Genomic DNA, 25,392 nt, shown 5'->3' with positions numbered 1-25,392 from the left:
AAACCCCCAACCACCTCCCTGACTGTCCCTTTCCCTGGGGGGATGCTGACAGCATTCCAAGGGCTTTCTGGTTTAGCAGTTTTATCCTGTAGCCTTCACCATGGAGAGAAGGGAGGCATTTACCCTTCCTTGTTTCAGTTACATGTTAAAAAGACTCTTGAAGCTAACTCTCACTGCCACTCCCTTAACGCAGCAAAGGGACTGGACTCTCAAGAGATGCCTGGTACCACAGGTGAGGCCAACACCATTCCTATGCCAGGACAGTTCAGTTACCTGCAGAGTATCCTCGTCCTGGCTGACTGGCTGACATGAGATGATGTATTCAGAACTCTCCAGCAAAGGCCTCCAAGAGATGGTTGTTTGAGAAAGAGCTTCTTGTCCTGTGGTGTCATTGCGCCGGGGCCCACGGGAGTGGGGGTACGAAGGTTCAACTATGATGGGCACTTGGTACCCAGGGATTTCAATTGCTTCATCTACATTTGGTGGTTGCCGCCTTGACCCCGGCCTAAGGGGTGTTGCAGTAGTGGGTACAGGCCGTCTGTAGCCATGTTCCTCAAAGAAGACTTGTTGGCCCTGGTGTCCTATTGTCTGTGGGTGTCCAGAGGTGCCTGGGAGTTGGATACCGTTTCCATTGTCATACCTATTGTTGGTGAGGTAAGGGGTGCCTTCATCGATGGAAGGTACGTCCAGAATGTCAGGTTGGTTGGGGTGAGGTCTGGTAATCAACGTGGGAAGCTCATCTAGCCAAAAAGGAGGTGAGAAGCCATAAAGCAAAGCATTAACAATGGTAAATTAAATACCTACAGTGGAGGCTGTACACTGCTCCAAGCATCAGAGATTAGCAATCATCCCAAAATGCAACACACTTTGTGTGACCTCGCTGTGATTGTGAAGGAAATTTCTGTCTCTAGATATATTTATATACATGTATATCCCTAATACATAGGCATAAGAAGTGTGTTGGTATAAAGTTTTTGTACAACTGAGCAACAGTTTTGAACACTGCTAACCAAAGAAGCCACCGCTGCTCAAATTAAGAAGAAATGATTACAAGAGATATCCACAGTTTACCTGTTTAAGGTGTGTAGTAAGAAACTACACTTGCATTGTGGAGGTTTTACGGTAAGAGAAATGCAATGGGGAACATATTAAAGTATCCTGCCCTTGAGGCCACCATGTGCTGGATAGTAATGTGAGTGTTAATCCTAATTTAATTATCAGTTAGGTAACCAGGGAGGAATCAAGCACCAAGCATGTTGTTTTGTTCTTGGGGTTCAAACACAGCTAAATGTGATTAAAGTAACTTCAGAATCTTACCTCCTGCATTCTAGAAAGGAAATCCTCCCTACAAAGCCTATTTGACTCATAAAAACGGTGTGGCAGAATGGTGTGAACAGGATATTTTAGATAACATTATTATTTCAGCCCTGAGATTACATTCCGGAAGTGGAAGACAACATCTCCTGTTGGCACACATCATTCCAGAGCTTTGTTTTACCTGTTCTTTTCCTGCCAACCAGTGGTTCGCTCTTTTGATTGTTCTTCACAGCAATGATGTAGATGATGTATTCAGTTCCTGGTTCCAAACCTAGGGAAGGAGGAAGGACATAATGCAATCTGAAATTTAAGAGCTGCTTTTCTTTTATGATTATATGTGGGATCTAGGGTAGAAAGGGAGGTGGCTACAGTATGGGTATTTTGGATCTGAGGTTTTCAGGAGAGTACAAAGAGCCCAAACTCCCTGCTCCTAGGAGCAAGTTTCAAATCTGACCGCGTCAGTTGGGATCATGGATGCTGCAGACACAAAGCATAATGAATCTTCACAACATGTGACTGATGGGGTGCCAGGGTCAAGGGCTTTTTCCTTGAATGGACAATAGTTGCGGTGACAGTGGGAACAAACACCTGTGAATTGTTCTAACCTGATGGCTGATCTGCTCAGTTAAGTGTATTGTGTTAGAAGGACAAGTATCCTTATAAAACCACTGTCTGTCATTAGAAACCACAGTGAAGGGGCAAAACTTTGTCTTTCTCTTAGCTGACCATCAACACGTTTTACAATTAGACTTTCCCCCTCTCCCTTCAAATTTAAGCATTTCAGGTGAAGAGCTCCCACACAAGACAGAGACAGGTACCAGTAATAGTAGCCTCAGTAGTGCCAGGCCGAGGGCGAGGCAGAACCTCTTTGGCTGGTGAGCCAGGTTTCTCATATCTGATGATGTAGCCTGTGATCTTGGCTCTTGGAGGCTGCCAGGTAGCCAGGAGGGAGTTGCTTGTGGTCGTAAGGAAGCGCAGGTTAGAAGGAGCATCAATAGCTAGGTGAAAACAAAACGGCACAAGTCAAACACAGTAAAGACAAGCATATTCTTCACCTGAACTTCATCTTCTTGACACCCTTCTCAAACTTGGGAGTAAAACCTATTGCTGCAAGTCGCAGTAAGTATTATATGGGGTCTGATATAGAAAACTGACTGAACATATGTGATTACAATGTGCTAGCATAAGCAGAAAAGTCAGACAAGATCCTTACCAGTGGAGGCATCAATCACTACTGGGGAACTGCGTGCATTCTCATTCAGAGTGTAAAGGTAGATCTTGTAGTCATTGCCAGGCTGTAAGCCTAAAATGAAGTTGAAACATAAATGTTAGTAATCTGAGGAAGAATTCAGTGTACCTCCTGATATGACCCTGGAAGCACCTGTACCTGCAGAAGCTACTTACTTACCAGTAATAGTGTATGTCCTAACATCAGGGCTGATGGTCCTTTGAATGGGGTTCTGCCCACTCGCTGGGACAGCATCAATTTGGAAGCCAGTGATGGTCTCAGTCTTGGTTCTCCAGGTTATGGTGATGGTTGTCTCAGTGGCATCTGTCACACGAGCCCTGCGAGGGGGACTAACATCTGCACCAGAAGAAAAAGGTCTCCTGTCAGGACACTGGGGACTCTGAATCTCACCAAGTGTTTGTGAAAGCCTTTGCTGGAGGTTTATATAGAGCCCTACTTCTGACACAGTAGGATCTCAGCCTCTGCACCCAGCACAGTACCAACTGGTCATTTGTGAAAGGATCACTACTTACTTTCAAGAGTGGTGACCACCCCTTGGGCTGGTCGGCTGGTCAGGGAGTCCTTCAGGGCATACACACTCACTTCATACTTGGTTGCTACCTAGAATGGACAGTTACACCATGTTATCAGAAGGAGCTGGCACAGCAGGAAATACTCCTGCCCTCATTCAGTGTATGGCAGAGTCACGTTTTTCTATCACCAGTCACTGAAGTGTGAAACCTTAAAATGACTGAAATCAGTGAGGGATTGATGGGATAATTCTAATTATTTCCAGCTGTAACAAAAGAGTAGACATGGGCCTTGTTGATAACACCAGTAGTGCACATATGCACACACAAGAGCAGACGAAATCCTGGAAGAAGCTTATTTGTCATCTCTCATTTTGGAATCTGCTTCAAAGCTGATTCTCCGGAAAAACCTACTTTACCTCCTGTTTATCCTGGGGTTAATGGATGCCATTTGCTATGATAAGGCGTTCTTGCTGTGAAGAGAATGGTGGAAGTTACAGCATGGTCTTTCATCCTTGTCTGCATCAGACCAGGAGTCCACTTAGAGAAGAATGTTTTTTAGGCTCATTTTTGAAAATGATTCATAGAACTCCTTAAAAACAGATCAGTAGCTTTTTAAGATAGCAGGAACTGTAAAAGCAGTGTTTTTCAGCTTTTTCCAGTTCAGGAACTTCTGAAATGTTTCCAGTGGAGAAGATGGCTATATAGCAAATTTAAGCCTACTCACAAAAGACTTGCATTTTGTACTTACATTTTACAGATGTCTTAAAAATAGGCAAAAGGCTGCCAGAGCTCCCGTATCACAGCTTGAAAACTTCTGCATTAGATCAGTTTATCTGACCTCTTTTGTGAAAGATGAGTAAAAGTATTTTACTGGGTTACTGTTGATTGTGAACCTGATAATTTCCATCTGATTAAGGCATCCAGTCTGTCTGGGCTCAATGAGGAAGGGAAAAGAATGCAGATTCAGCAGGCCAACTCCTTGCCTTTTAAAAGCTATGGTAGCATATAGTTAGACTAGCCATCAGCTTCAAACTCAGTCAGACCCTTAGGAGCTGGAGTGACCTAGTCATGTTCCTGACCCAGGAATCTGAAATTGCCACAGGTTTTCCTAACATGGTCTGCATTACACAGAGAAAAGAGTTACCATTAATCCAGACACGACAGCAGATGTACTGTCTGGAGAAAGGTTGATTTCTTTCATAGGACCAGTCTTTTCTTTGGGGTTCACTCTGACTCGGTAGCCAGTGAGGCGAACGTTTGGTGCATTCCAGTTGACAGTAAGACTGGTGGGAGTCACCTGAGTAAACTTCAGGTTTGTTGGAGGTGGAATTGCTGCAAAAATCCATATTGGCACATGGTTAGTTTAAAGAAAACCATCCTGGATAAAACAATATTTTGTCCTAAACATGAGACAGGTTTAGGCTCAAAATAGATGGACAGAAAAGTGGTGTGTCTTCTGCAGACACAGGCATAAAGCTCCGTGCAAGGGGACAAGGAATTCAGGAAGAGGTGCTCAAATCTACAGTAATACTTTTCAGCAGAAATAATAAGGAGATCTTGATGCTTCAGCCCTGAAGTTAGCTGAGTAACAACACTTGCTGTGATACAAGGTGAAGGCTTTGGGAGGTGCTTAAATCTGCAGTAGGCCAGTCTGGTTTAATTCTGCTTTTCGTCACACAGCCAATAGTTTCAGTCCTGCTTCACTTGCTTGTTTCTGTTCATTTCTAACATAGGATGGATGATTTACAAAAGTAAGTAGGAAGCAGGCTCAGGAATTGCAAAGAGAATATAAAAATACTGCAAATGCAAAGGGGAAGCATTTTACAGCCACTTACACAAGTGTAAATAACTACACAGAGAGCAAGGCAACGGAAAAGCAGAGCTATGGTGCCCATAAGGCTCATCACACAAGAGCCTGTTCATGAGCAAGCACATCTGATTGATGTCTTTAAAAACAAATGTTTACATAAAAAGGAGCATCCATTGAAACATTTTCCTGCCTTACTGTTGGTTATCCTGGTGCTGTAAACAAGGGAAATATAAACTGTTACCATAATGCCCACTATTAGCATGTTGCTGTGAAGTTCTCTGATTTTATAAAGTGGAAATATAAGGTAATTCTTCCTTGTTGCTTTGCTCAAAGCTCAATCTAAAGCTCAAGAGAGTCAATGGAAAGTCTCGAATGACTTCAGATACGCTTTTGAAGAGCCCACAAAAGAGCCCAAAAAACTTAAAAACAAAGGTTTTAAAAATTACTATATCTGCATTTCTGGCAGGTAGTCAGTCAGGTGTTTCAATCATTATAGCACTTATGTTCAGTTTAGCATAACAATCTGTACACTAGGAATCACTGTCTTCATTACACCCCTGGAATTATAGTGCTAACTTTTCAACCACAAATGAATAGAAGGCCTTTATTACAGAGGTGCTACCTTTGCCATAAAGACATGTCTGGTAATGCTGAAAGATCTGCAATGGATTCCATATTGCTGGAAATAATTTTATCAGCTTCCTTTTCCTTTTTTGACAAAGAAATTTGAAATGTATTCTACATGGAGTTGGATGAGACTGGCACATAAGGGACTCTCCTGATTGGAAGTATGTCCTTTCCTTTTGGAGGTGATGTGAGCAGAGGCATGGGCATGCACGGGGGCTGTAGTCCTTAGGGCAATGCCAGTGAAGGATCTCTGAGACCTAAGGGTTAGGCAGTCTCCTAGCCCTTCATGCTCATCTTTTGCTTTACCCAACAGTGAGGACCCTGGGGAATGAAAGCTGCCCTGATCTTTTGTTATTGGTAACTGCTTCTGCTTGCAGGTGCCCCACATCCTAAAGACAAGACAAGAGCATTGTGAGAGGGTGGTTCACCATTAATTAGGCTTTGTGAGTAGGGACTGGACATTACTGGTCCACTTGAGGACGAAGAGAAGGCTATGAAGTGACATTCTTTCTTCCTCTAGAATCTGCTCCTTCAATCCTGCCAATCTTTCCTGCATTCCCTAACTTCCCTAATGTGCATGTAGGCTGAATTTGCTGGCAGCCAGCTCTCCAGCACCAACTAAGCCATCTCTCAAGAGCAATCACATCCCCTCAGCTGCCCCTGGGGCTTCCCCGGCACAGAGTTGCGCATGGAAGCGCACTTTACCCAACAGGGCAGAAGCCACTGCTGCCATGGCCTACTGGGTGGTGTAGTTAAAGGTGTACCTGTGGACTGGGTCCCAGTGAGGGGCAGGCTCTCCATGTCATCGTATATGGCAACGATATTGATAGTGTACTCAGAACCTGGCCTGAGGCCATGCAGCTCAGCAGTGTCTTCTTCGCCACCTGGGGCCGGCAATAGCTCATGGATTCCATCCTCAGGGCTTGAGTAGGTCACCCTGTACCTGGTGACTTGCCCCTGGGGGCTTTCCCAAGCAATTTTGATGGAATCAACATCCACCTCAGTGAATGTTAGTCCTTTAGGGCGGTCAATGTCTGTTAGGCAAATTAACGGGAAGAGGTTATGTGATATAAAGCAGATTGTGGGTGAGGAAAATAAAAAGCACTTCTATTACATGCAAAGCAGTTTTCGGTTTTGCGCAGGAGTGGGGGGACTTGATTCTCCTCTGTGCTGCACCTTGCACACATGCTTACACTGTGATGAGTGAGGCTGAGAGCCTGCAAGTGCCAGCCAGCAGGAAGGCTACCTTGGCCTTAGTGAAACAAAAAGCACTTGCATTAATACTTTCAAAGCAGCCAGACTGCCAGTCCTTACCTGTATATGAATGCTATTAGCACTAAACCCCTTTCAAACAACTCTTGCAGCATTAAGCTACCTTCAAGTGGTCAAGAGAAAAAAAGGAAGTGGGAATTTTAAGCCCTGTTTCTACCATCAGAGCCAGTAACTGGTTCCTAGTGCTAAAGGTCACCAGTCAACCCACCTGCCTTGGGAAGTTTGGATTCATGCTGCATTTGCTTTTCACTATTGTAAGCTGCTGTGCAAAGTGCCAGTCTGAGGAGAATCAGTCCCGCTGTTTTCTTTCATAAATTAATATCCAATTAACACACTCATCAAGAAAGCAAATTACTCAGTATATTATAGTTTCAAATCAGTTAGAAACAAACTTTTTAGCTTCATACTGAGTGCACAGGGAATGTCCATAGGTGCAACTGGGTGATATGCACGCTTCCTACTTCGATCAGTTCATCAGCTTTTCCTAGCAAGGTGGGAGCTCAGTGCTGGACAGCAAGATGAGCGAGCCTTGATCCACAGGAGTGGCTGCCACGGAGCTATACCCATTTTACACAAAAGGTGAGGATCTGGCATATCATTTTTATATTGGATCCAAATTATGGTTTTCTACAGGATTTCAACTCTTTTATTTGCCATGTTATATTAGTTCATCTTCTAGTTGGCAAAGGTGATTTTTGTCCAAGAATTTGTTTATTTGAAATTGATGTGGACCCTATTCCCAAGCTCCCCTTGTCTTTAGGACAATTCTGTAAGTATCGGGGCTGAGCTGTGGTGTTGAATACAAGCCCGAGCAAGGGAATAACATGCATCAAAATCCCTATCTCAAAGGTGTCCCTGAAAAAGGCACTTGACATCAGGGATAACCCTCTGAGTTACATGTTCCCTCTTGCCTTCTCTTTGTAACCAGTAATCACCTTTGCCACCTAGCTCCAGAAAGATCTTTGCACATTTTTTCCCACTGATGATTGGCTGATGGCAAACAAAACTCCAAAAGACTTTGTGGCTTTAGTGAAAGAAAATCAGAAGCACAGCATTTTGAGGGGGTGAGGAACTGCATTTTGCCACTGTTTGAGGTAAGGACACTGCATTTTTTACTAGCATCTGCAATTTAGGTGCATGGTACTTATCACAGGGCAGAGACCACTTTGCATTCTCCTGGAGACTAGGGAGCTGCCCCTTGCTTTCACTGGGAATGTGATACTGCATGGTAGACATCAATAGATAACACTCATTTTGTTACCGTGAAGTGAAATACATACTGGTGACAGCTGTCTCTACCAAGGGGAGGCTCTCTCCATTCTGATTCTGAGCGTAGACACTGACCATGTACTCAACTGTGGGCTGCAGACCTTCAATAGTGACTTGTGTTTGATCTGGCAGGAAAGAACAACATTAGTCCATCAGAGTTGGCCTCTAAGTAGCCTTGAATGAAGGGCCTGTATAAGCCATACCATGAATAAACATCATTAAACAAGATGGGATTGACATATCAAGTTTGCCTTTTGCTTGTACTATGCTTCTCTGGCAGTGCACAACGTGGCATCTGCAATTTGTACCTGTTTGAAGGTCCCCCAGCTGAAAGGGCAGGTCAGCACAGTAGAAAAAATAAAGCAAGACCAGCTTTCATCATTTTCTGGGCTAAGTCTGACCATTAACCCAACTGCATCCCTAGAGTGCTAATCACTGCTGATCCTACAAAACGCACTGTGTTCTTGAGAGCAACCTGAGAGCTGACTTGGCAAGCTCTATGGTAATGAGGCCAAGCCTGCAGCCTGTGTGACTGAGTCCATGCTATGAGCAAGGGCCACATTATGGGACCTTCAGAAGGATTTCAGAGGACGTTTTGCTGGATGCTAGAAAATCCAATGGCATTTCTTTGAAATCCAGGTGCCTTTCAGAGACACTGAGGGTTCCAAAGCAAACCTTTGCAGTATGCAAAGCTTTCACGGAAAAAATTTGTCCTAGCTTCTCCTGAATGAGACCCGACTGAAGTCAGCAGGGTTTGAGCTTCAAGCATATGCCTAGTGCCTGATAGTGCTGATTCTGGTGGCCACATCTTTCATTCTTTACAGATCTTGCTCTTACCTGCAGGGACATTTTTAGTTTTTGTGGGCCCATGTCCTTTCTTGGGGACAGCTGTCACACGATATCCTGTGACTGGGGATGTCGAAGGAAGCCATCTGATGCTGATACTGTTGTCCTGGACGTCGGTAACTTGCATCTGGGATGGTGTGTCTATTTCTGGGCAACAAAAAAAGGGTTTTTTGAGTATGTTGGTACAGGGAGCCCTCCCCCGACTCTTGCCTCCTTTCTGAATTTTAGTCTGCTCTTCCTTTTCTAGCTGTGCTTCTTGGAACAGCAAACACATGTTGCTACTTATTTATTCCTCACAATAGCCCGGAGCAAAAAAGCCTTAACCAAGATGTGTGGGTGACTGACTTCATATCAATATTAGCTGGGGATTTTTGTTGTTTTAAAGGACACTAAATGCCTTTATCCGCAGCTACAGAAGGAGTAGGATTAGGCTGTATCCAGATGAGGAGGGAGATGATAACAGTCCTGGCATTAGAAAGCCAGGTTTCATCAGGATCACATAATATGACAGTGTGCCTCAAGCACCAGAGTTAGTTAAGCCAAGATTGGTCCCATGATACGAGAGCCCAACAGGATTTCCGCTCTGAAATCAGCAGTCAAATATTGCTTGTATCCCCACCAGGACTCCACAGGGTGTCTCTCCACCAAAAATTCAAGTCCACAGAAGATCCCCTTCTGTGTCATGTCATTATCATGCTGGGGCACCATAATATAAGCAGGTTGAAGGAGGTGATCCTGCCCCTCTACTCGTGAGACCTCACTTGGAGCACTGTGTACAGTTCTGGTGTCCTCAACATAAAAAGGACATGGAGCTGTTGGAACAAGTCCAGAGGAGGCTACGAGGATGATCAGGGGACTGGAGCACCTCCCATACAAAGTCAGGCTGAGAGAGTTGGGGCTGTTCAGCCTGGAGAAGAGAAGGCTGTGTGGAGACCTTAGAGCAGCCTTCCAGGATCTAAAGGGGGCTACAAGGATGCTGGAGAGGGACTATTCATTAGGGACTGTAGTGATAGGAGAAGGGGTAACAGGTTAAAACTTAAACAGGGGAAATTTAGACTGGATATAAGGAGGAGGTTCTTTAATGTAAGGGTGGTGAGGCACTGGAATGGGTTGCCCAGGGAAGTTGTGAATGCTCCATCCCTGGCAGTGTTCAAGGCCAGGTTGGACAGAGCCTTATGTGACATGGTTTAGTGTGAGGTGTCCCTGCCCATGGCAGGGGGGTTGGAACTAGATGATCTTAAGGTCCTTTCCAACACTAACTCTTCTATGATTCTATGATACACAGCTCCACTGAAAGTGATGGGCTTACAACATAGCCCACAACTTGTAAAAGAAACCAGGGATCAGTGATAAAAATATTATGGGGATAATTGAACATAGGCTGTAGGGGGGGTTGTGTGTTTTGTTTTGTTTAAACAGGTCTCACCTGTTTTGTAGGTGACAGTGACTGGCTTGCTACTGGCAGGGCTGTCTCCACGGCCAGTTACGGCATACACGGTAATGGTGTAGTCTACACCAGGTTTGAGGCCAGTGATGGTAGCAGTAGACATAGTGCCAGGCACTGTAAACTCCTGCACAGGGCTGCTTCCACCTAAGAAGGGTTGGGTGGAAAAAGAAATGTAATGAATCTCTAAATTCTACATTTTAAATCATTACCAAAACCAGGACAATCCTATATGCATCATTCTTTGAAGACAGAACCCTGTTGATTTCAATGGTTGTTAGGTCAAAGTCTTTTTCAGACCAATCCAAAGAAAAGAATGAAATATGTACAGAGAACTACTTCTAAATGTCTGGAACTCTCCAGATACTCTTTCTTTTTGGTAGACAAAAAGTGATTTGCTCTCCTTTAAAAACAAACAACACTTACATTTTACAGTCTTCTTTAAATATGCTGCAAGAATCTCAGATACAAGAGGTTTTTGTCTGCTACAGTCGAACCTGCCTTTGCTATTTGCTGTGGCTTTCTAATGGCCTCAGAATAGAGTTTCTGTTCTGTGATTGGCCACAGCAGCCTAGCCTCACCTGTTTCACCATAAGTGATTCGGTAGTATCTGACTGTCACTGCAGGAGCATCCCAGGAAATCACGAGGCTGGTTGGGCTGGTGGGGGTCACTTCCAGGTCCCTTGGAACATCAGACACTAGAAACAGAGAATTGAGAGGGTTTAAATGCTGTTAACATACACCAGTTACATATTCCACCTATCATACTGTGCTCCTCTGCTACTCATCCCCCTTACTTTTAGCCCAGTGCACACACCTCTACAAGTGATGTATCTGGTTAAAATCCATCCAATACTGCACTAGATTCAATGAAGAAAGTCTGCTGGCCCTAAAGACATCCAACTTGATCTGAAAGTAGCATAGTTTCTCACAATTTTCTAAATAAGGCCCTACATCAGTATCATAAACACTTCCTCATAAGCAAAGTTTCACTAGCTGGTAGGGAATATCTGGCTCAACAGCAACTACTTTGCTAGAGGACACCAAAAATCCTCACAGCAACTTTTAGCCAGTGCTCTCTCAAGGCTTACCTGTTGTTTGTTGGCCAACCAAGGGCAAGCTCTCCTCTCTGCCATTGACGGCAATGATGCTGACCACGTACTCAGTCCCTGGAAGCAGGTTCGTAAGGGTGATGGAGTTCCTTGAGGGGGGCACGCGGTCCTCCTTGGGTCTGCCACCACCATGCTCTGGGTGATGCCGGATTTTGTAGCCTGTAATGGTTGCACGAGGAGCAATCCAGTGCACGGTGAAGGAGTTAGCAGTTATATCCGAGAAGTCAAGGCCAGTTGGGGAATCAAGAGCTGAGTATTTCAAAGAGATAAGAGACTGAGTTCAGCCAAACTGCTGGTCATCATGATCACTAATATATTTCATTAAGCTCAATACTGCAGCACTACCAGATCCTAAGCTAAATGCTAGTTAGCCATAGAACCAAATAAATATGTGTTAGTGATCAAAGGGAGATAAGCACTGAAACACAACTGTAGTGAAAGGAAGTATGGCACACACAGACAACACAGCATAAACAATGCACATGAGCATGCTCCATTACACAGTTATGAAACACAAAATACTGAGTGATAGATATGACAGACTCTGCCTGGCTGGTTCTCAGGCAGACACCGTAAGTACATTCACACTGGGGGCTCTATTTAAAAGCAACAGAAGTTCTGGCCCTCAGGCATAAAGAAATGCAAAACTTGCTAGTGTTTCCCAAGAGTTTCATCTGCCTTGCTCTTTGACATCTAGCCGGTGACCCACCACCGAGGTGGCAATACACAAGAGCAAGCAACAAAGTCCCATAAATGAATGCTTACTGGATGGCGTTAATCTTACATGTGTCTCAGCGTGCGTCTAAGTACCTGTTTTATGGATTCCTGTCAAAGGTGCACTTTCATGTTGCTCAGAAACACTGTAGACTCTCACCAGATATTCAGTACCAGGAAGCAGATCTGTGGAATTTAAGGACACAAATTCAAGTACAGGAATTCAGATATCTTTCTTTACTAATAGCTAGAAGTCATTCAGCCTACGCAATTTTAACTGTGTTTCTTAAGGGAGAGATTCATGTTTGACTTGATAGAAGATCTGAGCCTCCATGACAGACAAAAATGTAAATCAGTTCTTTTTGTGGCATTATGGTTGCTTACAATGTTTTAGCACAAAGGAGCATGGTATCCTATATCATTGCTTCATTAGTTTGTGGAGACAGGCTAGAAGCAACTAGTTTTCTACAAGGTCCCCTCTAGTTATCTAGTAGTTTAGTTATGCACCAAGCCAAAGCTCTAGCTGATATAAAGTGGAATAGGGCCAAGGATTTCCAAAACAGCTATTCTAACTCAGATAAGCTTCAGATCTGGCCTCTTATTTTGAAAGTGGGTATTGTCTCTCACTCAACTCAACCTACCTGATTCTAGGATGGATAAAAAAAGAGACTTCAAATGCAAAAGCTGGAGCTTTTGCACCAGCAAAAATTAATGTCAGCTTTTGGAAAATGCCCAATGTTCTGTTGCCATGTACTGTAAGGTTACAAACAGTGTTTATTTTCTGGTCCCAAGCATACAAAGCTAAAGGAGTAATGACCTTTTGCGCATTCTGATCCACCCTGAGCCTCTGCACTGCAAGTCCTTGACATTTCTGGCAAACCAGGTGAGTAATAAGTATTTACTCTTAATACCTAACCAGGCTGCAAATCAATGCAATTGACCCACAGCCTGATTCATTACTGTCCTTGGATTGATAGGAAAAAATGTCCCTGCAGTTTGCCTTTAACTTGGGTAAAGCACGTGGCCAAACCCCATTTAGTGTGAGTTAGTAGGAGGCTACTTCAACATTAGCTTAGATCAGCTGCGAATTTGGCCAGTTGTACTTACAGTAAGCAATTTTTTTTTTGCTCCATCTTATGTGATGTATAAGGGGCCTCTTTATATTTATTTGTAGGTAACCTACTTACTTGTTAAGATCACCATATTATCTGAGGGTGAAATTGTCAGCTCTGCAACATCTTCGTCCTTCTTCACAGGTGAGTAGCGCACCAAGAAGCTGCTCAGCACGATGGAAGTTGGTGCAGTCCAAGTCACTCTCATAGTATCAGGCCCCACATTAGTGAAGCGGAGATCAGTGGGAGGAGGCACAGCTATGTGACAAAGAACAGATCTCTTAGTTCTGTGATTCATAAAAGCTGATCAAGATGTACGTTCAGGGAATCAGCATCTCATGCATAACGAACTACTGGGTCATATCCATGCAAACAGACTTCTAAACTACGTTTGGTTCTACTACAGTTAAAAATATGTCTGTACTACTGTCAGGCTCCTTTAACCTCTTGGCAATTCCTGATACTTGAAATACACCCTGTGGGGCTAATTTTAGAACAAGGTAGCACGTTCAAGTAACATGCTTCTTGCAGCTACATTTCATATTACAGATGTGGACCCAAGAGAGGTTTAAAGTCACCATACAGCAGCTTACAGATGGAAAAGTCATCTCATCTAGAATTCATACATGCACACATAGGAGAGGAGAAGGTACATCACTAATTTCCTATAGCTCTACTTCTACTCATGTCAAAGGATTTACAGCCTCAACCAGACTAGGATTTCATGCAAGAACCAGTTTTCAGCTTGCCTTCTGCTCATGCACTAGAGACACCTTTGACGGCATGGCATGGCTGTCACTGGCTTGTACACAGGGAGTGGCCATTCCATTTCACCTGCATCCTTTGGGGTGTTGTGGAAAGAGTGGAGCCACCACTGAAACAAGCTGCTGGAAGCTCAAATAGCTATCAAGACTGCAGGGGGTCTGCTGAACAGCTCCACCCTTCGCAAGCTTACTTTGGGGAATCACAGTTTCATAGTCTGGTAAATATACAGCTCATGTTTCAGGCTCTTGATTCCAACGGGATCCCAGAAATCTGAACAGCAGACAGTGAATGTGTCTGACAAGTCTGCAGCCATTCACAGTGTTAAAACACCTCAAATTGGAAATAGCACCTATCCATCCCCAGTTGCATTTAGCAAAAGGAGCAAGCTGGATCTTGCTGGCTTCCCTGCAGTGAGTGGCTCGATTCCTCTTTGGACAAAGCCCCGTCCTCCTGACAGCCAGTGACAGCATGAAACACCGTCCGCATCACGAAACACACAAGTTTGCAAGATTCACCCGTTTGCTGTGTCAGAGTGGTAGGGGCGCTCTCTCCGCCATTAATGAGTGTGATTACACTGATGTCGTAATCAATGCCCGGCTCCAAGCCTGTCACTGTGTAGTATCCTACTGAGGAGTCCACAAAGTCTTCAAAAATAGGGACACTCTCTCCTGCCGCAACTACTGTGATGCGGTAGCCAATAATGGTGGAGGCATTTAACGGGGTCCACCTCAGGCCGATGCTTGAGTCAGTTATGTCAACAAAGCTTAGGTCAGTGAGTTGGGGCACCTCTAATGAGTTAAAGAGCAAATGGGAAAGGCAAAGACATACAGAGGCAAAAGAAAGATAAGGGAGAAAAAAAGCAGTGTTCATCACTCAACATTGACAGCACATTAGAAGCAATTGTGGCGATATGCAGAATTTCTCGTGGGGTTTGGGGGAAAAGGGGAAGGTTTTGGTGGCTTTTGGTTTGTGGGATTTTTTTTCTTCTTTTTTATACTGTGCCCTTCAATGCAGTCTCCAACTGCCTCCCTGAGCAGACAGAAGCTGAAACTCCAACCCTCTGAGACAATGCATTGCTAGTTTAGACACCTGATTTTCATGAAAACCTGTAAGAGGCACTTAATTTGCAACAAATTTACTTTGAGCAACAATAAGCCATAATGACCACTCTTTTCCGATGAAAACAGAAGCAGGAAACACACCTCATTTTTTTTCTGTGTACAGGTAGAAAACAAGAGATCAAAGTCTATTAAAGTCATAAATAAAACAACTGAACTGAAACAATTGTTGATTTACCCTCTAGAATTTCTGTCTTGTTCAAATGGCAAGTCTAACTTTTATCATTGGGACCATAAAAAATATCCATCTATTTGAAAGGGTTAAATCAGATTTCACCCTCAGCTGCTGAGAACCATCACAAAGCTTCAGGGTAGATCATCCACTACCTGAACTATTCACACTGGGCTTGGGGAAAAAGTCTCAAATCCCTGTAACAGTTTGAGGATCTGGCCCAGAATTCCTTACATTCTACTTCCCACTGACTGCTGCAATATATGTGTAAAACCAGATTATATGGCACAGTGAATAATTAAATACTTCCTCAGAGAGATGGCAAATGGTTTCAAATAAACATTAGATGGAAAGACTTCTGTAAGTGACAATGTCCCCATATTCAGAGGTTATGCCCAGCACATGATGTGGCCAACAGGCTGACTTGATTTGTTGGCTAAATTGTTCAAAATCTCTGAACTGAGCACGGAGCAAGGATCCTCTTTCATAACCTAGCTATTGTCTAAATTTCTGTATGGCAAACAAGCACAGCTGTGACTATTTTATTTATTCATAATTTATCCATGTTACTCCTGTTAGCAAAGCTGTTCTTTTCCTGCGTGTTAGGACCAACAGAATTGGGCAGGGAGCAAGGAAAGTTAGATGCCTCTTTAATTGACAATGGCCAAACCCTCCGTTGCTCAAGTCAATAGACTGGTATTGATTTGAACCACAAGATTTGGATGTGTAACTTTAGCAGGGTGAGCTTATGCGTCCTCTTCCTCACTCAGGATCAGACACCCAAAGGTGAGTCAAGGATGCATGACTCAGTATCCATTCTGTTGGATTATTGTAAGTTAACTTCAAAAGGAATTATGGGACAGTAATATTTCAGAAGACTGGCTTTAATAACAGTGGTTATTTCCATTTTAATGTCCTTCTATGGAAAGATTTTACAGAAGAGATGCAAAAAAATTGCCAGTTTTCTGTAAAATCATTGTTTATCCACATGGAATGCATGTACCATATCACCTGCAGAGTGCTAAAAGCCAGAGACATACATCCTTAGCTTTCCCCCATCAGAAGATGGTAAAAGGCCAAACCTATTACTGCTTTAATTATGCAGTATCACAGTATTAGTTCCCCCCCAGGGAGCATACAGCACTTCAGTGAAGCATAGAAATTTTAAAGCAGTGTTATAAGAGCAAGCAAACACAGTAGCTGGCATCATTTCAGGGCTGAGCAGAACCAAAAACAAACAAACAAACAAAGCCCTCACAAAGGAAAATGAAATTAAACCATTTGGGGAGATGCATATTAATTTTGCTACTGTGGCTACAAAGGTGGTTTCTGCAATCATCACAGCATGTGATGTGAGGTGGCACACACCACTTTGTGTCCCAGAAGTGCTACAGTGATGGACCTTTCAATCTTGGTTTTCTTCTGCATTGTGCTGAAGTGATCTTCCACCATTTTTGCTGTCAAAATTTCTCCTGTGCTGCTTCCCACTCTTATCTCTCTTCACCTACTTCCTTTTCCCACCTGCTGTACTCCAGATGTTAGGGCACTTCAGAGCCAAGTTAAATCTCTGTTGCATTCCAGCCCAGTGTGCTGATAAAACAGACACATCTCTTTAGCACCACCCTGTTGACAGACAATGTAGGCTGCCCATGCAGAGAAGTAAATGGGTATAAAAACTGCTCTGTCACATGCTGGTAGATGGCTATTCTGCTTCTTAAGACTATATATAAGCCCTCTGTCATCAGACTAACACTTGAGTTCTGCAATATAGAGCTCTTGGGCTCAGCAACTTGACTTTGAGTAGCTAAAACTGATGCTCATCCTTTCATTACCTTGTGTGATGGTTTCAGAGATGGGGATACTCTCCTGGTCGTCCTTGACTGAGTAAACGCTGACATTGTACTCCACACCAGGGTTTAGGTTTTCAAAGGTGCAGGTGGTCTGATCTGCACCTACTACTTCCTCCAATGTAGAGCCCTGCTGCCCATTGGTAGGAGAAGTGGTCACTCGGTACCCACTGATGCCTGAAATACAGATATACCAGTATGCAGTAATCTCATGATGTATTTATTTACATTAGGTCTCAGTATAAACAACTGAAGCAAACATTACATTCTGTGTAAAGACAGGCTGAGAGAGATGGGCTTATTCAGCCTGGAGAAGAGAATGCTCAAGGGAGACCTTAGAGCAGTCTTGCAATACCTAGAGGCCTATAGGAAATCTGGAGAGAGACTTTTTACAAGGGCATGTAGTGATAGGACAGGGGGGAATAGTTTTAACTTGACTATTAACTAGAGGAGAGATTGAGATGAGCTCTTAGGCAGCCCTTCCCTGTGAGGGTGCTGAGGTGCTGGCACAGGGTGCCCCGAGAAGCTGTGGCTGCCTCATCCCTGGCAGTGTTCAAGGCCAGGTTGGAGGAGGCTTGGAGCAACCTGCTCTAGTGGAAGGCACCCCGTGGCAGGGGGTTGGAACTTCAAAGCTCATCTAGTCCAACCCACTGCAATGCCTATAGGGATGCTGGGGAGGGACTCTTTGTCAGGGACTGTATCGACAGGACAAGGGGTAACAGGTTAAAACTTAAACAGGGGAAGTTTAGATTGGATATAAGGAGGAAATTCTTTCCTGTCAGGGTGGTGAGACACTGGAATGGGTTGCCCAGGGAGGTTGTGAGTGCTCCATCCCTGGCGGTGTTCAAGGCCAGGTTGGATGAAGCCTTGGGTGGGATGGTTTAGTGTGAGGTGTCCCTGTCCATGGCAGGAGTGTTGGAACTAGATGATCTTGAGGTCCTTTCCAACCCTAACTATTCTATGATTCTATGATTCTATGAATGATCATGGACATCTTCAACTAGATCATATTGCCCAGAACCGCATCACATCCTTACTATATTCAAAAACATGTAAATTTTTCCTTAAATTACAGCATGCTTCCCATCAAAGTCTCCTTAATGACTTGCAGGTCACCACAGAACAAATGCTGGCATTCTGACACAACAGAAGGTTCGAGCATAGCGTGAGTTGACATAGTTACCTGGAGTTGTGCTTCTATCCCAGGAGACTATCAGGATCCCAGTATCAGGATTGGGCTCCAGGCGCAGGTTGGTTGGTGGAGACAATGCTGCAAGCATTAAGATAAATGGGTCATTTGTGGCACTGAGAATCATGCTAGCTCCCTCACATCCCTTCTACCTACCTTTTATCCTCACCCTTCAAAATGACTTAAAAATACTCTTCTCAAGTTGTGACCCTGCATTGCATAAGCTAGTGCTACTGTCACCTATGCATCAAAAAGAAAAACACCCTCCAAACCATGACAGGAGGAAAAGACTCGAACTGACTCCCAGAAGACAGCACAAGGGAGTGCAAGGGAAACAAGTAGAAGAAGGAATAATTGTGGAAAAGCAAATGTGTCGTACGTGTAGTCACTCTCCTGATGATTGGAGTCTCTCTCTCCTGGCCATCCATCAGGACTGTGAGGTTGTAGGTGTACTCCACTCCAGGGGTCAGGCCAGATATCACAATGCTGCCAGAATCAGAGATGACCTCCCGAGGAGCCTCTCCACCTTGACTTGGGCGCACACCCAGCTGCAGAAAAGCAGAAAGTTTGCTTTCCAGTCTCAAATACTCCTATTCCAGCTAGCAGCATCCTGACTTATCCAATATGAGTATCATAGGCCCTTATGCTGAATGCCAACTGTTCACCCTGTAGCATTTTTTTAGATGTCCCACTGATGAACTCAACCTGAAGCCCAGATGAGATGCTTGCATTGACCTCTGGGACCTAGACCTGTCCCCTGTAAGCAGCATGTGTTTTGTACTTTGTGCTATCTTCAATGCAGTCCACAGTAAACAGCTTTAATCTGTCCTTCCTATCACAATGAAGCAAGAGAAAAAAGAAACACAGGACTTCAATTCTCCTACCTTGAAGCCAATCCTTGGGGCAGGTGTCCAGGTGATGACAATAGAAGTCTCAGTCACTTCTGTGTTAAAAGGAGGAATAGAGCCAGCAGGCTGATCTGTGAAGTGAATTGACAGAGTTTGAGTCTTGCTGCTGTGGTGGTACCAAACAGCTAGAGAACCTGACCTACAGCAGTCCGAATGGCAAGGGGTATGTGACAGGTGCTCAACTACATTACTTCTAAAAATCCAGTGATTTGGGAGAGGTCTGACAGATGACTTCTGTCTGCTGCTGGGTTTGATTGACCCAGTACACAAGTGTCAGTGCTTTTGTTGTTCCTAAGGAAAAGGAAAATATTGAACTGGGCCTCATGAATCCTCTATGCATCAAACCCCAAGAATTTGAGGAATATTGGGTTTGGCATGATAGCTAAAGAGTTCCTCAAACCCCAGCTTTTTTTCCTTCACCCACCATATGCCAGTCGATCAGCAGAACACTACACCCTTGTCTGTCATCCAGCTGTCCCAGCTAGGACCATCTCATTCCTCATCAACAGCTTCAATCCCTTTGAAGCCAGCAGAGTGAAAAGGAGCTCAAAGTCTATATGAGGAATTTGTGGTCTCATTGATATCAGTCAGGAGCACCATACAGAAGCCAAAGCCTTTGCGTACCCCAGAATGATTCGGAATAATTCCACTGAGTTTAATCTGCATTGACATCACTATCAATGAAAAGACCTGGTTTATTAATCTATAGTCTTGAACTGGACTGGTTTCATTCAAATAAGCCCAAATTTGAAGGCACTATTCATCTAAGATACCAAATCATATCTTAATTGAGAAATATTTATAGATAAGGCTGTCTGTTAGCAAAAAAAAGAATCTTGCCAATGTTAACAGTGTTACTCTGATTAGAAGTTTGAACTCTTTCACATTGTTCTAAAAGAAACCACATTCTCTTTTGAAAAGAGGATGTGGTTCTGGGCTTGGATGGCTTTGAATTTTGATACTTTATATGATGGCTTCATCATTTTTTAAACAGGGAATGTATTTGTTCTTTCTATAAGTACATGTGGGTTCTTATGGAACTTCTTTTCCACTCCAAATTTGCTCAATATTTTTTCCAACCCAGCAGCACACGTGACTGAAATAAAGAAGCAAAATGCTGGAACACAATGTTTGTATCAACTTTGTAACTACAGTTGAGCTGGTATGGTTGGACTTGAGAAATGACTGCTTTCAACTTTATTCAGATGACAGACTAATTATTCCGTGCCCAGTTTAAGGCTGCTGTTTCCTTTCCTTGATTCTTTGTTTTTCTTTGCCAAAACCAAACAACTGGAAAGATCAAGTAAAAACAAATTTCTTTGTTATTCAGTTAAACAAAACCTGAAGTACCAGTAGTTAGTAGTTTCCCTTTTGTCTTTAATGACCGAAAAAGCTGAAATATATTTTACTAAAAGCTTTTTAGTGCAAATTACTCTCTTTTATCCTGACAAATAGTTCAGAAAGAAGAACAAGGAATATTTCCCAAGCTGTTCTGCTGGAATGCTACTTCAAAAGGCTTCTTCTGTAAACCAATTCACAATAGACACTTTCAGCGCAAATTCTGAAGGAGGGCCAGCATGTTAAGGAAGAGGAGTATGAGCCTATCATACTTACAAGTTGTGAAGACTCCAGTTTCTCTGGCGCTTTGCAAGTCATCTTTAACTGCCACAAGGTACACGGTGTACTCAGTGCCAGGCTGCAAGTTCCTGAGAAGGTACTTGGTGGCAGAAGGTCCTACATTGTAGGTCCTTGGTTGACCTCCTCTTGTGGGACCTGCAGTCAGCCGGTATCCTGTGATCACAGCGCGGGGGCGCATCCACAACACTAACACTGAATGCTCCGTGGTATTGAGAAATCGCAGGTTGGTGGGGGCATCGAGCTCTGGGGAACAAAAAAAGCACAATGGGAATCAATTTCCCAGCTGAATCTGTACTTCACCCCTACTTCCAAGGCAGTCCATTACTGTGCAAAAAACATGGGTACACAATGAGGTTGTCAAGACTGTATTTCTCACTCAGGGTGTGAGTGCAACAGTAGGGAAGACAGAAGGTAGGAACCAGGACAGAGCTGGTAATCACAGAGTCATGGAATGGTTTGGAAAGGGCCTTAATATCATATAGTTCCAACCCCCGCCATGGGCAGGGATACCTCACATTACACCATGTTGCCCAAGGCTCTGTCCAGTCTGGCTTCTAACACTGCCAGGGGTGGAGCATTTACCACTTCTTTGGGCAGCCTGTGCCAGTGCCTCACCACCCTTACAGTAAAGAACTTCCTCCTTATATCTAACCTGAACTTCCCTAGTTTCAGTTTTAACCCATTCCTTGTTGTCCTATCACTACAGTCCCTGATGAAGAGTCCCTCCCCAGCATCCTATAGGCCCCCTTCAGATACTGGAAGGCTGCTATGAGGTCCCCATGCAGCCTTCTCTTCTCCAGGCTGAACAGCCCCAACTTTCTCAGCCTGTTTTCATACGGGAGGTGCTCCAGCCCCTGATCATCCTCATGGCCCTCCTCTAAACTTGTTCCAACAGCTCCATGTCCTTTTTATGTTGATAGATGTGAAATTACTACATCCATGCCTCAGTGCCATCCAGCAATATGCTGGGCGAGGCAGATCTGCATGTTCGTGGCTGTGCTGATTTGGGTGGTTGCCATACGTGCCATCCCATGAGAAGTGAAGCTAACAGCTGAGGCAAGACAAATGAACCCAACCACACTTGGGAATTTCAATAGTTTCTCATGAATGCTGAGCATTTTTTAAAACTCAGCTCAGTTCAGACTTGTCAGCATAAGCACAGAAACCCAACTTTAGCCCTTTTTCATTAAGAAGATTTATTCTTTTCAATCCTTGCCCAGCCCTATTCCCTGCCCTCTCAAAATCCCTTCCCAAAACAAAATACCCCCAAGTTGGTCATTTTCATGTGAAAATAAAGAAGAGTCAGCAACTTTCAGCAGAAAACCAGTCCCCAGATCTACTTAAAAACAATCACACCCTGGAACTGACTATCCAACAATTCTAAGCATGCTCATATCTCCCTCGGGACTCAGGCAACCGCTCTTAGCAGGCTACCTCCCCTTTTTATCACTGCCCCTGGGAAGCTGCTGAAACTGATAACCCAGCAAACTACATAAACAGGAGGCTGAAGCAACACAGCTTCTTCAGCACTTACACTAGAGTCCAGTGAACAGTGGAGATGTCACTACCTTTGGCTGCAACAAGGTGAGGCTCAGAGGGGGAAAGACACCTAAGCAATTTGTCCTGTACAGCAGGCGGGACTGCAGCGAAGAGTTTATAGCATCTATGTGGCAAGTTTTCCACCTTCCCTCGGTCCCAATTCTATGTTGAAATTAATTGCTCTTTTTTGATGGCAAACCACCATTTTTTTTTCTCCCCCTGAGTAACTAACGTTTTTGTGATAAAAATTAATGTTTTACTCACTGTCCCAGTAATTCAGTGGGAGTTTTTGTCCCTTTTGTTCTCTCCCTAGTTTTCTCAAACTAAATCCAAAACACAGTATTGTATCAGCTACTAGGAAAAAGATTATCCCAGCCAAAACCAGGATAGGACTTCCTTCTTACACCACTTGCAAAGATGGAGGAGATGATAGTTCTAACAGACAAAGGATGAGTGGTGACCCTCCTTAGGCCCATCTCCAACCCACAGGCTGAGAGTCAACTTTATCGCTTCTTGGTACTTAACATCTGTCCTAAGTCTCATCTGACAAGGTTTTTATCTTCCACCAATTTGTAGCCTGCAGTCAGTTCCTTTCTGCACAATTTAATTTGCCAGCTCCATTAGGCTTTTATCACTTCCTCTCCCCATAGTAAAGGAAAAAGGGGAAGACTAAAAAGCCACACACACACTCAGAGTTTATTTGTAGACTGTTTTTTAACGGAAGGCCAAAAAGAGAAGCACATTTACACCGTGGGAAGAGACTTTTGCTTCAGGGTTTTCCTTGGGAACTCTGACTGATTTCTGTTTCCCAGGACTTTCGATTACAGGATGCAATTTATGTGAATGCTTTCTGAAATGTGGTTTAGGCAAAGCAGTTAAGCAGATGATCACAGCCTGTGGAAAATGATTCCAGACATTTGTAACTAGCCCTGTGGTGTCTGAATCAAACGTCTGTGCTCCAATGTACAACTCTGTGTGCGGACCTTCAGAAGGGCTCTACACATAGCCAAGGCTCCTGAAAACAACCCCTTAAAATTATAGATCTAACTGGGAACTGAGGTCTTCTTGTTCTAAAAGCTTCCGAAAGAGTCCAGTCTCCTAAGCTGTATCCTTGCTTTTGAAAGCCTCACTGGAAAGAGGAGGGAGGGCATTCACACAGATACTTATGTCAAAGGACAAACATAAGGATCCCATTCTCCCTGCATAGTCAAGGGAGATGGTAAGAGGTAGAGGCACTATTCACGGCTCCTGACTGTATGAATGTAAGTAAGTCGTATTTCTCTAACAGCATGGCTATATTCATAGATTATCCCATTTCCTTCCCTTTCCTCTCATCTCTGTATGAGTTGGCTTGGATTCTCTGGAGTTGCTCTCTTAAATGCCACAGCAGCAGCAGATATCCATAGCTGAATTTTGGTCTTTTTAATAATGTGACCCAGTCAAAGAACACCACAAACACCAAGTCACCCTTCTACTGCCCAATAAACAGGCTCTGTCCAAGTGAACCACTTCCCAGCTTCTGTCTGATCTGTCTCTTTTCGATCAAAAATGGAGATAACCACTCAAACCTATGCTAAACTCCTCTTCTATCTGAAAGCCTGTATCTTGCCCAGCCACTGCTTCTTTCTTCTCTGCACTTCTGCAGAGCAAAAATCAATGTCTAATGTTTGTGTACTGTGGTTGTCACTTGCCTCACACTGGTGGATGCTGCACTGCCAGTAGATCACTAACAGCTGGGTTCTGAGAGATCCTGCAAAGCCCTTCCTGAAAAACATATGCTCCCATGGGTCTTGTCAACAGTCCATTGAAGTTGGTGCAAACCATTTCCCCAGGTTCCACTGGGATAACAGTGACATTTCTGGGGTGGTAAGACAGCCTGTGAAAAGCCAGGCCTGACCTGGCAAAGCTGAAATGCAGTCCTTTTAATGATCAGGCTTGTCCTTACATGTGCATGCAGAACTCCTGCTGCTAACAGTGGAGCCAAATAGGTATGCAGCTGTCAGAAAGGAGATAAGGATTTTCAGAGCAGTCTCAGCAAGGCTCTTAAGTCATGTTGAAATCTGCCCTAAAGTATCCTCACGAAGAGAAAAAAAAAAAAAAGCAATCAGAGGCTGTGATCTGTGCTGTAAAGAACTGCAGGGCCCATCAATTCTCAGTGAGTAATAAAAAAGTTGAATTCCAGCCATACGAAATTGTTTTAAAGTGCCATGAGAGTTAAACTCCCATTGGAAAGCCCTGGAGGAGGATAAATCTGCTGAAGAGATCATTGTTTGACTGAATGAATTCCCATCCCTGTCATCCTAGTTATGGGATACCTCCTGGGCTACAACTGTTGCACTTTAAGTGTTCTGCTTATGTATTTCTCTAAGCAACAGAGAAATAGGCATTCAAAAAGGTTGAAAAAAGCACGAAGCACTTACTGGTTGTTTGCTGTCCAGTCAAAGGTTTGCTCTCCCTGCCCTGGCTCACCGCAAAGATCTTAAAGAGATAGGTTGTTCCTGGGAGCAAGTCAATGACTTCAGCAAAAGAGCTCCTGGTGACAGGCAGTCTCTGGCCATGTTGGCCAGGGCGGTTGACAGGGATCACTTCCACTCGGTAGCCAGACACTTGGCTCGGTGGTGGGGTCCACATGATGGTGATCTTGACATCAGAAACCTCCACAAACTGCAGATCTTTGGGTGAAGGAACTTCATCTGAAAGCAGAGTGGCACAACAGTGTTAGAGAGAATCCTTGGCAATTGGCAGGAGAAGCTATAGGTTTATATGGAAAAAAAAAAACCAGTTAATTTTGACTGAGTAATGGCTAGCCAAAGAATATGTATCACATTAAGAATGTCATGGTAACCTTACCATAAACATGTTTGCACACATTCCCAGCCAATATTCAAGAAGACTACAATTCAAAATGTCACTACATAGTTTGATGTATTTT

General features: G+C 43.8%; 1 protein-coding gene across 5 annotated transcripts in view; it reads right to left on the bottom strand.

The window, feature by feature from the left end:
• Window positions 1-25,392, bottom strand: part of FN1 (fibronectin 1) — a 55,104-nt gene that overhangs the window by 6,842 nt on the left and 22,870 nt on the right. For 2 of the 5 annotated variants that reach the window (XM_065669737.1, XM_065669736.1), the window contains exons 19-40: window positions 24,881-25,153; window positions 20,898-21,164; window positions 19,260-19,354; window positions 18,755-18,923; window positions 18,370-18,456; window positions 17,172-17,363; window positions 14,565-14,837; window positions 13,360-13,542; window positions 12,269-12,358; window positions 11,438-11,707; window positions 10,928-11,044; window positions 10,329-10,493; window positions 8,894-9,049; window positions 8,068-8,181; window positions 6,280-6,549; window positions 4,223-4,410; window positions 3,079-3,166; window positions 2,726-2,902; window positions 2,531-2,620; window positions 2,136-2,315; window positions 1,499-1,588; window positions 274-740 (exon numbers count right to left, since the gene is read on the bottom strand). In XM_065669737.1, coding sequence (XP_065525809.1) covers window positions 274-740; window positions 1,499-1,588; window positions 2,136-2,315; window positions 2,531-2,620; window positions 2,726-2,902; window positions 3,079-3,166; window positions 4,223-4,410; window positions 6,280-6,549; window positions 8,068-8,181; window positions 8,894-9,049; window positions 10,329-10,493; window positions 10,928-11,044; window positions 11,438-11,707; window positions 12,269-12,358; window positions 13,360-13,542; window positions 14,565-14,837; window positions 17,172-17,363; window positions 18,370-18,456; window positions 18,755-18,923; window positions 19,260-19,354; window positions 20,898-21,164; window positions 24,881-25,153 — 4,001 coding nt within the window. The remainder of the gene's footprint in view (window positions 1-273; window positions 741-1,498; window positions 1,589-2,135; window positions 2,316-2,530; window positions 2,621-2,725; window positions 2,903-3,078; window positions 3,167-4,222; window positions 4,411-6,279; window positions 6,550-8,067; window positions 8,182-8,893; window positions 9,050-10,328; window positions 10,494-10,927; window positions 11,045-11,437; window positions 11,708-12,268; window positions 12,359-13,359; window positions 13,543-14,564; window positions 14,838-17,171; window positions 17,364-18,369; window positions 18,457-18,754; window positions 18,924-19,259; window positions 19,355-20,897; window positions 21,165-24,880; window positions 25,154-25,392) is intronic. The other 3 variants (XM_065669738.1, XM_065669739.1, XM_065669740.1) reach the window with 3 other exon arrangements.

Source organism: Lathamus discolor, chromosome 3 (assembly GCF_037157495.1).
Source record: "Lathamus discolor isolate bLatDis1 chromosome 3, bLatDis1.hap1, whole genome shotgun sequence".
Taxonomy (NCBI): domain Eukaryota; kingdom Metazoa; phylum Chordata; class Aves; order Psittaciformes; family Psittacidae; genus Lathamus; species Lathamus discolor.
The sequence above is the reverse complement of the archived record's forward strand: the minus strand, read 5'-3'. Positions and strand labels throughout refer to the sequence as shown.